The sequence below is a fragment of the Coccinella septempunctata genome, chromosome 1, assembly GCF_907165205.1.
Source record: "Coccinella septempunctata chromosome 1, icCocSept1.1, whole genome shotgun sequence".
Taxonomy (NCBI): Eukaryota; Metazoa; Arthropoda; class Insecta; order Coleoptera; family Coccinellidae; genus Coccinella; species Coccinella septempunctata.
In genome coordinates this window covers 25,215,940-25,228,059 of record NC_058189.1, presented here as the reverse complement: position 1 = coordinate 25,228,059, position 12,120 = coordinate 25,215,940, and the positions used below count along the sequence as shown (strand labels likewise).

Sequence of the window (12,120 nt, the reverse complement as noted above, 5' to 3'; positions counted from 1 at the left end):
TCTTCCAATTCAGGATGTTTTATACGGTGCGACATCGTTTTTAGGAAATAAAAACGGAATAAAAACGGTACGGTATGTTTACAATTCCGAACGATGTCGGAATCCTGAATTGGAAATTCGAAAAGATATCTCGTCCGGTTAACGGTTTGACTATTCACGGCAAGACGATTGAGATCGGATTTACAATAAACAAGTTCACCTAATCTACTCCAGGTGGCGTATACTCGGCAAATGCAGTTGCTCCCACTCTATGGTCCGCGTTGACGTATGTCCGCCGGTGGTTCTGTCGAAGTTCGGTGTTCTATCAGCTAACCTCCAAAGTCCAATTGTCAAATTTCGCCGGGTGGTTCCAAATTTCGATTTCCATTTCCATCGGTGAAAGAAATGCCGGAAAATAGTGGAAACAGTGCAGGACGGAATCTTCAAAGTGAGTACCATTTCGATTTGTCATTCGTTGTGTTATTTCTGAACCATTTTAGGGTGGACTTCGCAAAGCCGGCTCCGGGCACATGTCATGGGGGTTAACAGTTACCAATAGGGCAATCTAACGCCCTAACCTCAAATTCAGAACTTGGAGGACATACAAAGCGTATATATATATACAATATATTATATATATTGTGTAGTTCATAGATGAGGAATTTGTCTATGGTCAGAGACAAGCTGTCTCTGTCTATGGTATAGGTTATGTTGATTTTAACCGTTGAAAAAGTGTTTAGATTTTGTTTATGCGCATCACGTGTTGGTTGCTATTTTTGTTTGAAATAAGTTTGTTTTAACAGTGTGAAAAAAATGAGTGGAACCAGTGACTATTTTAATAAATTATTGTTGGAACATCCTGATGTTGCTTCCAGATACAAGCAAAAAATAATGTGCATCAACAATATCGATCCGTTTTCGTTAGATCCTAGCACTTTCAGTACGAATCCTGAAAATTTTCCACCGATAAATAATTTGGATATTGTTAGTTACTTAGTGTTAACTACAAGCTTTTATACGCGACTTCAAATGAAGGCTTACAAAAGCTTAAATGCTTACAATTATTTTAAGTCTGGATTCGTCCAAAGCATTGGTGCAATAAAAATTGCTGAGTTTCACGTGATTGTTGGCAGTGTAAGTTAATTGATTCAAGCTGTTAGGGTTGATAATATATTAATACATTTTATTCCAGGTGAAACATTCGCAACGCATGACGGAAGCTCCATTGAAGGCTTGGATCATATCTTCTTCTGATGGAAGCATAGAATGTGCACACTGCACATGCATGGCTGGGACTGGTGAAGCCTGTAGCCACATCGGTGCTCTACTGTTTGCAGTAGAATATGTAAATGTGTGCCGATCTACAACTTCCTGCACAGATGTAAGGGCACTTTGGAAGGTTCCAACTGTGCAAGAAATCAGGGCTGAAAAAGTTAAGGAGATAAACTTTGGACGAATAAGGGCCTACCATTCTGTAAATGTTGGGGAGGTGCCTGCAGTCACAAAAGATGAACTCATAACACTTGTGGATGAAATTCGCAAGGCTGGAGGTTCAACAGTTTTGGAAAGAGTTCTTGAACCCTTTGCGTCAACCTTTCCACAAGAAGATTTGTTAGTAAATTACTACAAAACTCTCTACTCTGAAAATTATGAAACCTTGAATAAGGAACAATTAATGGAATTAGCGAACAATATTTTCATTGTTATTTCATCTGAAGAATGTAATGCAATTTTAGAAAAAACAAAGGGCCAGAAGGAGCAAAAGGAATGGTGGAATCAGAGAGCAGGCCGCATAACTGCTTCAAAATTGAAACTAGTCTGTAGAACATCAGTTGACAAACCATCCCTATCCCTGATAAAACAAATCTGCTATCCTCTTCAGTCTAGATTTAAATCTAAATATACAGAATGGGGAATAAGACATGAGGAAGATGCTCTTGCTGAATACTGCAATTATCAAGGCCTTTCTCATGAGGGATTTCGTGTAGAAAGAGTGGGTTTATTCATTTCCCCCGAGCTTTCACAGTTTGCTGCCTCGCCAGATGCCCTTGCGCATTGCAATTGTTGTGGGACTGTAAGTGTGGAGATAAAATGCCCATATCTGTTGAAAAATTCAACAATTGAGGATTTTTCTAAGCAAAAATCCAAATTTTTGGTTCAAGAACTAAATAACATTTATTTAGATCAGAGCCATTTGTACTATTATCAAGTACAGCAACAAATGGCTCTGACAAAAACAATGTACAATGATTTTGTTGTGTGGAGTCCGTCTGAGTTCTTTGTACAGAGAATACCCTTTGATGAAGATTTCTGGCATGTACATAGAGAAAAGGCTCTAGAATTTCACCAAAGAGTAATAATGCCTGAACTCTTGGCCAAATTTTTTACAAAATGCACTCCTGCTCTTCCTGTGTGGTGCATTTGTCAAGAACCAGATGATGGGAGACCAATGATTGAATGTGCAAATGAAAATTGTGATATCAAATGGTTTCATATGACATGTGTTGGTCTCACTGTAGTGCCAGAATATTTTTCATGTCATACCTGTATAGTACAACAGTCTCTGTGATATACTTCATGAAAATGTTCAGTTCAGTTTCAGCGGCCTAGGCTGCCTTGTATCATATAATATGTAATAATAATAAAAATATTTCACTTCCAAAACTTTTATTTTCAATTACAAACTACCTAAGGACTCAAAGCTTAAAGGGGCTGACTAAAACGGTTCGCTATTAGCAAAGTTAGCAAAAAAGGATAACAGCTATCAGGAATTAATTATTAATTTTATTAAGAATAATTAATTAAGGATAAATTAGCAAAGTAAGCAATAAAAGATAACAACTATGAGGAATTAATTATTAATTTTGAGAATAAATTGGTTCGTTATGAGCGAAAGTTTGCTAAAAACCGAGCCGTTATAAGCACACATTATTGTATAAGTGATAATGTATTAAATTTTACAAATATAATATGTATTCGTATAAAATATAAGAATTCACTCACCTCATAATAAAATCCAAAAATAACTTTTGTGCGTATTATTTCAGAAAGAGAATAGTCGACACATAAATTGCAGCAAATTTATTGTAACAAAAATAAAATATATAATTACAACAGAAAATTATGGTGGTATAATAGGTGGACATAAATTAATTAGGGCACAAGACACAAAAACAATTTCATCCAAAATTGAATTGTCACCTTTAACACTCAATAGAGTCATAGGAATTACACTATCTAAAATTGTATATTTTTGTCTTAGTAAACCTATGACTCTTTCCACATGAATTCGAACATGCGCTATGGCTCTCGTATGTTCCAAATCTATTGGGTGGAACTGAGATCTACCTCTCTTAAATGCTGGCACCTTTACACTAGCCCCAAACAATTCCACAAATTCTTTTATTAAAAAACCTCTGTCAGCTATTACTGTATCACCTGGCAATAAATTTTCCAGAAACTGAGACTGTTCAGTAATGATTTTATCAGATGCTCGTCCTCCCCATCCTTCACTGATGAAGCAAATACTGCCCTGTGGTGTAATTCCTATTAAATATTTAACAGTCTGGCTATGCTTATAATGTGACCACGTTTGAGCAGCTGCCAACATATCATTTGGTCTCTCTGTTTTTATTTCAAAACAGTCAATAATCACTGTTGTATTTTCCTGAAATGCCTCTTTAAAACAGGAAGGCATTGTTTTTAACAATGTTTCCCTCTCAGGCCAAAAAACAAAATTCTTCAATCTCAAACATAGAATGGCCAAAACTGTTTTGAAATAATTAGCCGCTGTTGTAGGACTTATGCCAAATCTATGTGCTATATCCTTGAAATACAAGTTTAATCTTAGTTTCATAAGTGTCAATAACACTTGATTTGAGGGCGATAGCACTGTGTTCAAATTAGTTTTTATATAAGGCACAACTAAATTTGAAACTTTGTCAAACTCCATATATGTTGGAAGGCCAGTATAATATAGAGTTTTTATATCGTTGCCTTCTAATACTTCCACACATATTGTTAAATCTCTCATCTTCTTCAATTGCTGTCTCAAATCACTTAGTTCTACCTTCATTGAGATAAAATCTTGATTAGTTATGTCCGTTTGGACTCCTTGTGAGTTTTGGACATTTTCTTGTACCGATACATCCTCAATATTGTCTTCAGAAGGCAATTCAAGAGGTGTATCAGATGGTCCTGCTTCTTCCACATCTTGCCTGATCTGTAAGCAAGTGAAAAATGATATATTAAATGTGAACATTTGTCCTAGTAGAGCATTCCACAAATGTAGAATAGAGAAAGACATTACCCTTTTTCTCTTGTATCGCTCCATTTTTTTGACACCATCTTCTTCTGATATCCTTTCATATCCATATCCAAGATGTAGGGATGGAACCCAATCTGGATTCAGAGTATCCTTCAAAGCTGCTGGTTCGCCTGAGAGATATTTATATATTACTCAAAACAAATATTCATTTTAATTATATTCACTAAATACCTGTTATGAAATGCTTTGAGCACACACGTGCATACTTGATTTTATCTTCTGTAAAATCTTCTCTCCTTATTGCTGCTAGCCACTTCTGTCTTCTCAAAATGGCCAATTCTCTCAATTGCTGTTGATGCTTGTAACTAGCCAAATTGGAAGGAATGCGGAAAAAACGGACATTGTCACGTTCTCCACGGCTTCCACAATTTATCATGCAGCAAAAAGAGGGCATCTTGAGCTTCACACACAATTGAAACAACGAAAAGAACTAAAAGAAGATATATAAACACTCGAACTTTAACACAGATACCGGAGAATACGCTGATTCTAAGAGGAACTTAAGAGAACTAATGAAAAATTAGTACACGAAATATCCGTCGTTTCACAATTCCCCTTCCACAACTTCATTTTTAAAGTGTTACAGAGTTAAACTTCTTTTTTCAACCTTAGCAGTATGAATTGTATGTTCTCCAACCTCCATTTTTAAAGGGATTTGACAGCGCAGTGACAGGGCATTGGACTGCCCTATATCGTCCAACCAGGGTAGTTTGGAATACTGGACAGCGTCGTTGGCTCCCCCCTGTGACGGTGGTGCAATTCTCCGATGGTGTTGGAGTCAGCAGCAGTTGTAGGTTGCACAAAAAGGAGAGAAAAGCATTTAGTATACTGATATCCTGGAGCAGAGGGATAACAGGGTGTACGGTGGAATTTCGGAAGAAACGGTAAGTACGGTCGGTAATTTTAATAAGGAGATACAAATATACTGATCTATTTCACTTACCGTTCAGGCCAGTTTGTAATATCGGTGTAAGCGGTGTCAGCCTTCTATTGCTATTTTCTATTCGGTTATTGTATTTAACAGTGACACAGGGGTGAAATAGAGACAGACAGGACGGGTGTATCTCACTTGTTATTATCGGTCTCACAAATAATACAGAAAAATTGAATTTACTGTTACGGTTCCTGTTTTTCCAGTGAATTAACGGAATTTTCTGTTGTAGGTGTTCTGGGATACCACTTATCTACCCAATGACGGTCAGACGGTCCTGTTTGGTGGTAATAAAAGCCGCACAGAACACACAAAACTGTACGGAACAGAATCTTCCAACGCTGGCAGACCAGGTTAGATCTATCGGTTATGGTGGAATCGCGGAAATATAGGTATGTACATTCTGTCAGTTAATAAGGAGATACGGGTATAAGGCTCTATTTCACTCACCTGGGCACTTATTCGGTGAATCGGTGAAAGCAGCGGTAGTACCCCATTACTAACCTATTTTCGGTGATAAATATTATTTTTAACGGTAATAGAGGAGTGAAATAGAGTCAGACAGAACGGATGTATCCCATTTATTATAGGTGCATGTCATAATATAACGGTACGGTTGGTTTTTATTTCGGTTGCTATACAGTGTACTTACTAATGATCAGACGGATGGAACGGTTTTAAATCCTTCACATGAATATTGGTGATTTTCTTACCACTGTCATCTTTCAGGTCATAAACAACGGGTGAAATTACTTTCACAACGGTATACGGACCAGAGAACTTCGGAGCCAACTTGGCTGCAAAGCTATCAACGGCGGATGACAACGGATTAGCACGGCGCAGAACTCTATCACCGACATGGAAACGAACTTCTCTTCGACGGAGGTTGTAATGGTGAGCTTGCTGCTCAAATGCACGGTACAACCTGGTATTGACAAACTCATAGGCCTCCTGAAGATGACGGATTTGTTCTGTACGGTGAGTAAGATTTACTCTACTTTCTTCTGGGCTTCTGTTTGTCTCCTCGGTGTCCTCGTCTTGGGTGTTTGACGAGTAGATTGCCTTTGGAACTGTTAATTCCCTTCCAGAGTTCAGAAATGCCGGTGTGAATCCTGTAGATTCTTGTTTTGCGGTATTCAGGGCGAAGGTTAGTTCACCCAACTTCTCATCCCAAGTACGGTGATCGGCTTCACAGAACTGACCTATCATAGTTTTCAACGTACGATTGGCTCGTTCTACGGCGTTGCACTGTGGTGTATACGGAGGGGTGAAACGGTGAGCAATGTTTAGCTCTCGGAGACTGTTTTTGAACAGTCTACTGTCATACTGTACCCCATTGTCAGAAATCACCAGCTTCGGACAGCCATATCGGAAGTATAACTTGTTCATACAGGGCTGAATAAACGGTTTTAGCGGTGGCTTTCCGCAACGGACGGCATTCAACCCACTTCGTGAAACGGTCCTGCATCACCACTACGTGAGAATTTCCCTTCTTGGAACGGGGGAGTGGCCCAACCACATCTGTACAGACCTCTTGGAACGGTGCATCAGTCATTCTATGTGGTTGCATTTTTCCAGGCGTCTTCTGTTGTGGTACTTTGTACTTTTGACAGGATGGGCAGTTTCTTACGTATTTTGCGACATCTCTGAACATCCCTGGCCAGTAATAATTCCGGGCTAGCCGAGAGATGGTTTTGGAGATTCCCAGGTGACCAGCTAATTCAGAATCGTGATTTTCTTTCAGGACCTCCGGTCGTTGTTCGGTGGGTACACAGCTTCCATGGTTGTCCGGATCCAACTTCAGTAAAGTCGGAAGAGTCCCAGAAGTGACGATACAGTTTCCCATCCTCAACGGCGTAGTCAGGGAAATCTTCTGGGTCTCTTTGTACCTCTTGGAACTTTTTGTTGTACCAACTGCAGCGAACTTCGACGTCGGCCAGGCATACGGAATCTACAGACGGTAACGGGTTTCGGGACAGACTGTCGGCGACTTTGTTCAGGGCACCTTTCCGGTATTGGACTTCAAAGTCGAATTGCTGAAGGAAAACGGCCCATCGAGCAATTCTTCCGGATGGTGACTTGATGGAATTCAGCCATTTTAGACTCATGTGGTCGGAAATTACGGTGAAATGAAATCCTTCCAGGTATGGTCGCAGTTTCTCTATCGAGAAAACAATGGCGAGACATTCCTTTTCGGACACGGAGTAATTTCTTTCGGCGGTGTTCAAGGTACGGCTGACATAGGCGATCACCCTTTCCTCTCCATCAAGAACTTGGGTCAGGGCTCCTCCAAGGCCTACGTCACTGGCGTCTGTTTGCAGGACGAACGGTTGATTGAAATCCGGACAGGCCAGTATCGGTGATTCGGTCAGTTTTTATTTCAGTAGGTCGAACGCTTTTTGTTGTTCCTCACCCCACTTCCAACGTGGTTTCTTCTTTAACAGGTGAGTTAACGGTGCAACGACATCGGAAAAGTTCTCTATAAAACGGCGGTACCAGCTAGCAACTCCCAGAAAACGTCGCAATTCACGGATGGTTTTCGGCGCTGGGAATGCTACGATAGAGGAAACTTTATCCGGGTCGGTACGGATTCCTTCGGAAGTAACGACATGTCCTAGGTATTTTAGGGATTTTCGCACACAGTCACACTTTTCGGGATTGAGACGAAGATTGGCTTCTCTCAACCGCCGGAATACTTCTCTTAAGTTCTCCAAGTGCTCCTCGAAAGTTTCCCCCAGGACAACTATGTCGTCCAGGTAAGCGAACGCCTCCGGTTCCATTTCTGGGCCAATAACGGTGTCTAAGAATCTCTGGAAAGTGGCTGGACTAGCGTGAAGACCAAACGGCATGACGGTGAACTGGAACAATCCCCTTCCTGGAACTGTGAAGGCAGTAACCGGACGGCTTTCCTTTGCTAACGGTATCTGCCAATATCCTTGTTTCAGATCCAGTGTGGAGATGTACTTGGCCTTACGCAGTTTATCCAGAATCCCAGAAATGTACAGCAACGGGTATGCATCTTTTACAGACACTTGGTTGACGGCACGGAAGTCGATGCAAAAACGGTATTTTCCGTCTTTCTTCCTGACCAATACTACCGGTGAACTCCACGGTGACTTGGAGGGTTCAATCACTCCCTCAGCCAGCATACGGTCTACTTCCTGATTGAAGATCTCCTGCATTTTCGGGTTTAGGGGTCGGTATCGTTGTTTGATCGGTTCGGTGCCCGGTTTCAGTTTGATCTTATGTTCAATCAGGTCGGTTGTACCATAGAGGTCTTCAAACTTCTTTAATTCTTCTTTCAGAAATGCCTCCAGCTCCTGTTTCTGAGACTCCGTCAGCTCCAACAGGTGTTCTTCGGCGGTGTGAACTTCTGCGGTGGTTTCGACGGGAGTGATCGGTTTCGAGATCAGACGGCCTTCCAGAAAGCACTCGGCGGTACTGAGATTTACGGAAAACTTGAAAGTCGACAGAACATCCATCCCCAGAATAATGTCAACCGGTAAGTTTGGTACCAGTAAGAATTTCAAATCAGGCAGTGTGTAATCGGAAATTTGCACGGTGGTGGTGTACAGTTTCGGTGTGACGGTGGTTTGTCCGTTCGCTATTACGGCGAAACTGTTGTGCATTGTTTGTCCTGTGATTCCTTTACGTTCACACTGATCGGATACGGCCTGACTGCAGAAACTCCTGGTCGCTCCGGTATCTATCAGTGCTCGGAAGTGTTTGCCGGCTATTCTGACCTCTACTAACGGACGGTTATCGTTACAGGTAGTCGGTGCCAGTGGAGTCAAGATTCCGGGAGATGTGGTCGACTCCGCCTCCAATCTCCCCTTCAGTTTCCCGAACTCGGACAGTCTCGTGAGAGAATGTTTTCCCTCTGGCATCGGGAACAGAAGATCTTCGGTGGCCTGCGACACTCTCGACGCATGTGGCCATATCCACCACATCGGAAACACTGTGTCTGGAAGGACACTCTCCTCCCTGATGATGATTCGGTCCGGTCAGCGTGGCTATTTTCGGTTGGACGGCGGGGTGGCGGTGTTGCAGGCCTGGATCGACCTTCGGACCTGTCTCCAGAAGTCGGACGGTGTGATTCCTGTCGCTGGGCTATCGACTCTCTGGACTTGGGTGGCTCTGGACGGCTTTCCCTCGGCGGAGAAAGTCGTGTCTGGTTGGCTGGTGACGGCGGGACCGATTCCCTGTGATCAGTTGTTTGGCGAACCTGTTCTCCGGTATCCATAGAAAAACTGGCCTGATATCGGTTCAGCTGACGGGAATTGTACGTCAGGTGAGGTTCTTCCACGAAACCTGGTTTGGAGGGTGGCCGGGTGTACTGGCTCATCTGCCACTGGACCAGTTCAAAAACTTTTCCCTTACGGAGAAGTTCATCATAAGTCTTGGTCTCCTGGAAGGCCAAGGCTTGCTGTAAGGGCGGGATCAACCTCTGTCGGATAAGCCGGATCTGCTCCACCTCGGATGGTTTTGCATAGGTGAGTTTCTGGAACAAGTTCTGCATCCGGGTAACATATAGAAGCAACTTTTCTTCAGGGCCTTGGGTTCGCCTTTTTATTTCCTCCAACAGATTTTCCTCATAGTTAACTGGCAGAAATGCTTCTTTCAGTTGGCTGCTAAAATCCTCCCAGTCCTCGAAAGTACCTCTCCTGGGAATGAACCAATCCCTCGCATCCTTTCTTAGTAACTCATACACTGATTCGAAAACTTGCTCCAGGGATACCCTACGGGATTCAGCCAGCCTCTCCACCTCTTCAAGAAATCCAGTTACACTACCAGCGCCATCAAAGGAGATGTTCCATTTGTGTACCGGGACAGTTGGTACTGTTGATCGAGACTCCGGTTCCGATCTGGCAGGTGTTGTGATAATTGGCCGGTCAGAATTCATCCACGGTGCAGGTAAGTGTGGAAAAGACACCCTTCGTGTGGAATTAACCCATCTACTTTGTGTCGGACCCTCAGGTGTTGCTGTCCCACAGTCCTGCGACTGTGTAAGAGGTATCGCTGGTAATTGTTGCAGTAATGCTCTACATGTCTGCCTTGTCTCATTCATGACCCGTTCTAATGATGGATTTCTTACAGGTGTATCGGTACGTGAGACATTAACTACTGCAGGAGGGTCGACACCATCTCCTAAGTCGATAAGTGATGTCTCAACCTTCGATAACCTCTCCGGTTGGATCGGTGGATAGAGAATTGCACTCCAGAGAGCAGTTCAAATTGAACTGGAAAATGAAAAATGGAAAAACAATAAATTCGATTTTTCTTTGAACAACGTCGGATATTTGAAAGTTCATCATGAAAATATAGGTTTCCGAATATGCTGAATCTATAGCAAGTATTCCTGAAAGCCTATCTCTCTCCGTTCAGATTTTCATCTTGAAAATGGCATTTTTCAAAAGTTGCAAATTTCAATCTGCAATATCTCTTGTTATATTCGTCTGATCCAATTGGGATTTCCGGTTTCGTAATCAGCGTTGATGAGGCTTCCGTTCCAGCGCAAAAACTAAAAATCGAAAATCTCGATTTTTTGGGTCAAAAATGAGCAAATGGTTAGACCCCCCTAAAATGACCTATTTGCTCTTCTGCCTGAAAATCAGGAAGTTCAACTACTGTCTTAGGATATGGATTGTATAATACTTACTTTGTTGATTCCACCAAACTAAACAGTTGATGATTCAATAGAGAATTGCACTCCAGAGAGCAGTTCAAATTGAACTGAAAAATGAAAAATGGAAAAACAATGAATTCGATTATTTTTTGAACAACGTCGGATATTTGAAAGTTCATCATGAAAATATAGGTTTTCGAATATGCTGAATCTATAGCAAGTATTCCTGAAAGCCTATCTCTCTCCGTTCAGATTTTCATCTTGAAAATGGCATTTTTCAAAAGTTGCAAATTTCAATCTGCAATATCTCTTGTTATATTCGTCTGATCCAATTGGGATTTCCGGTTTCGTCATCAGCATTGATCAGGCTTTGATTCCAGCTCAACAACTAAATATCGAAAATCTCGATTTTTTGGGTCAAAAATGAGCAAGGGCTTAGACCCCTCTAAAATGACCTATTTGCTCCTCTGCATACAAATCAGGGTGTCCTACTACTGTTTTAGGATATGGAGTGTATAATACTTACCTTTTTGATTCAACCAAACCCAACAGGTGATGATTCAATAGAGAATTGCACTCCAGAGAGCAGTTCAAAGTGAACTGGAAAATGAAAAATGGAAAAACAATAAATTCAATTTTTTTTTTCAAACGAAGTCAGATATTTGAGAGTTTGATATGAAAATATAGGTTTTCAAATAAGCTGAATCCATTGCGAGCATTCTCAAAAGCCTATCTCTCACCGTTCAGATTTTCATTTTGGAAATGTCATTTTTCAAAAGTTGCAAATTTCAATCTGCAATATCTCTTGTTATATTCGTCTGATCTAATTGGGATTTCCGGTTTCGTAATCAGCATTAATTAGGCTTCCATTCCAGCTCAAAAACTAAATATCGAAAATTTCGATTTTTTGGGTCAAAAATGAGCAAGGGAGACCCCCCTAAAATGACCTATTTGCTCCTCTGCATAAAAATCAGGGTGTCCTACTACTGTCTTAGGATATGGAGTGTATGGTACTTACTTTTTTGATTCAACCAAACCTAACAGTTGATGATTCTATAGAGAATTGCACTCCAGAGAGCAGTTCAAAGTGAACTGGAAAATTGAAAATCAAAAATCAATAAATTCGATTTTTTTTTTTACGAAGTCAGATATTTGAAGGTTTGATATGAAAATAAAAGTTCTCAAATACGCTGAATCTATTGCAAGCATTCCCGAAAGCCTATCTCCCACCGTTCAGATTTTCATTTTGGAAATGTC

At 41.2% G+C, this 12,120-nt stretch overlaps 2 protein-coding genes across 2 annotated transcripts; one reads left to right on the top strand and one right to left on the bottom strand.

The window, feature by feature from the left end:
* The first annotated feature begins 580 nt into the window (after positions 1-580).
* On the top strand, positions 581-2,823 carry LOC123322756. Its single transcript, XM_044910769.1, has 2 exons — positions 581-1,113; positions 1,172-2,823. Exons 1-2 carry the CDS (start codon positions 793-795, stop codon positions 2,546-2,548), a joined length of 1,698 nt encoding a protein of 565 aa, XP_044766704.1. The 5' UTR covers positions 581-792; the 3' UTR covers positions 2,549-2,823.
* A 175-nt stretch (positions 2,824-2,998) lies between these two features.
* Positions 2,999-4,988, bottom strand: LOC123322757. The gene is made up of 3 exons (XM_044910770.1): positions 4,478-4,988; positions 4,289-4,416; positions 2,999-4,201 (listed from the first exon to the last, which is right to left on the bottom strand). The coding sequence occupies exons 1-3, from the start codon at positions 4,698-4,700 to the stop codon at positions 3,101-3,103; spliced, it is 1,452 nt and encodes a 483-aa protein (XP_044766705.1). The 5' UTR covers positions 4,701-4,988; the 3' UTR covers positions 2,999-3,100.
* Between the last annotated feature and the right edge of the window lie 7,132 nt (positions 4,989-12,120).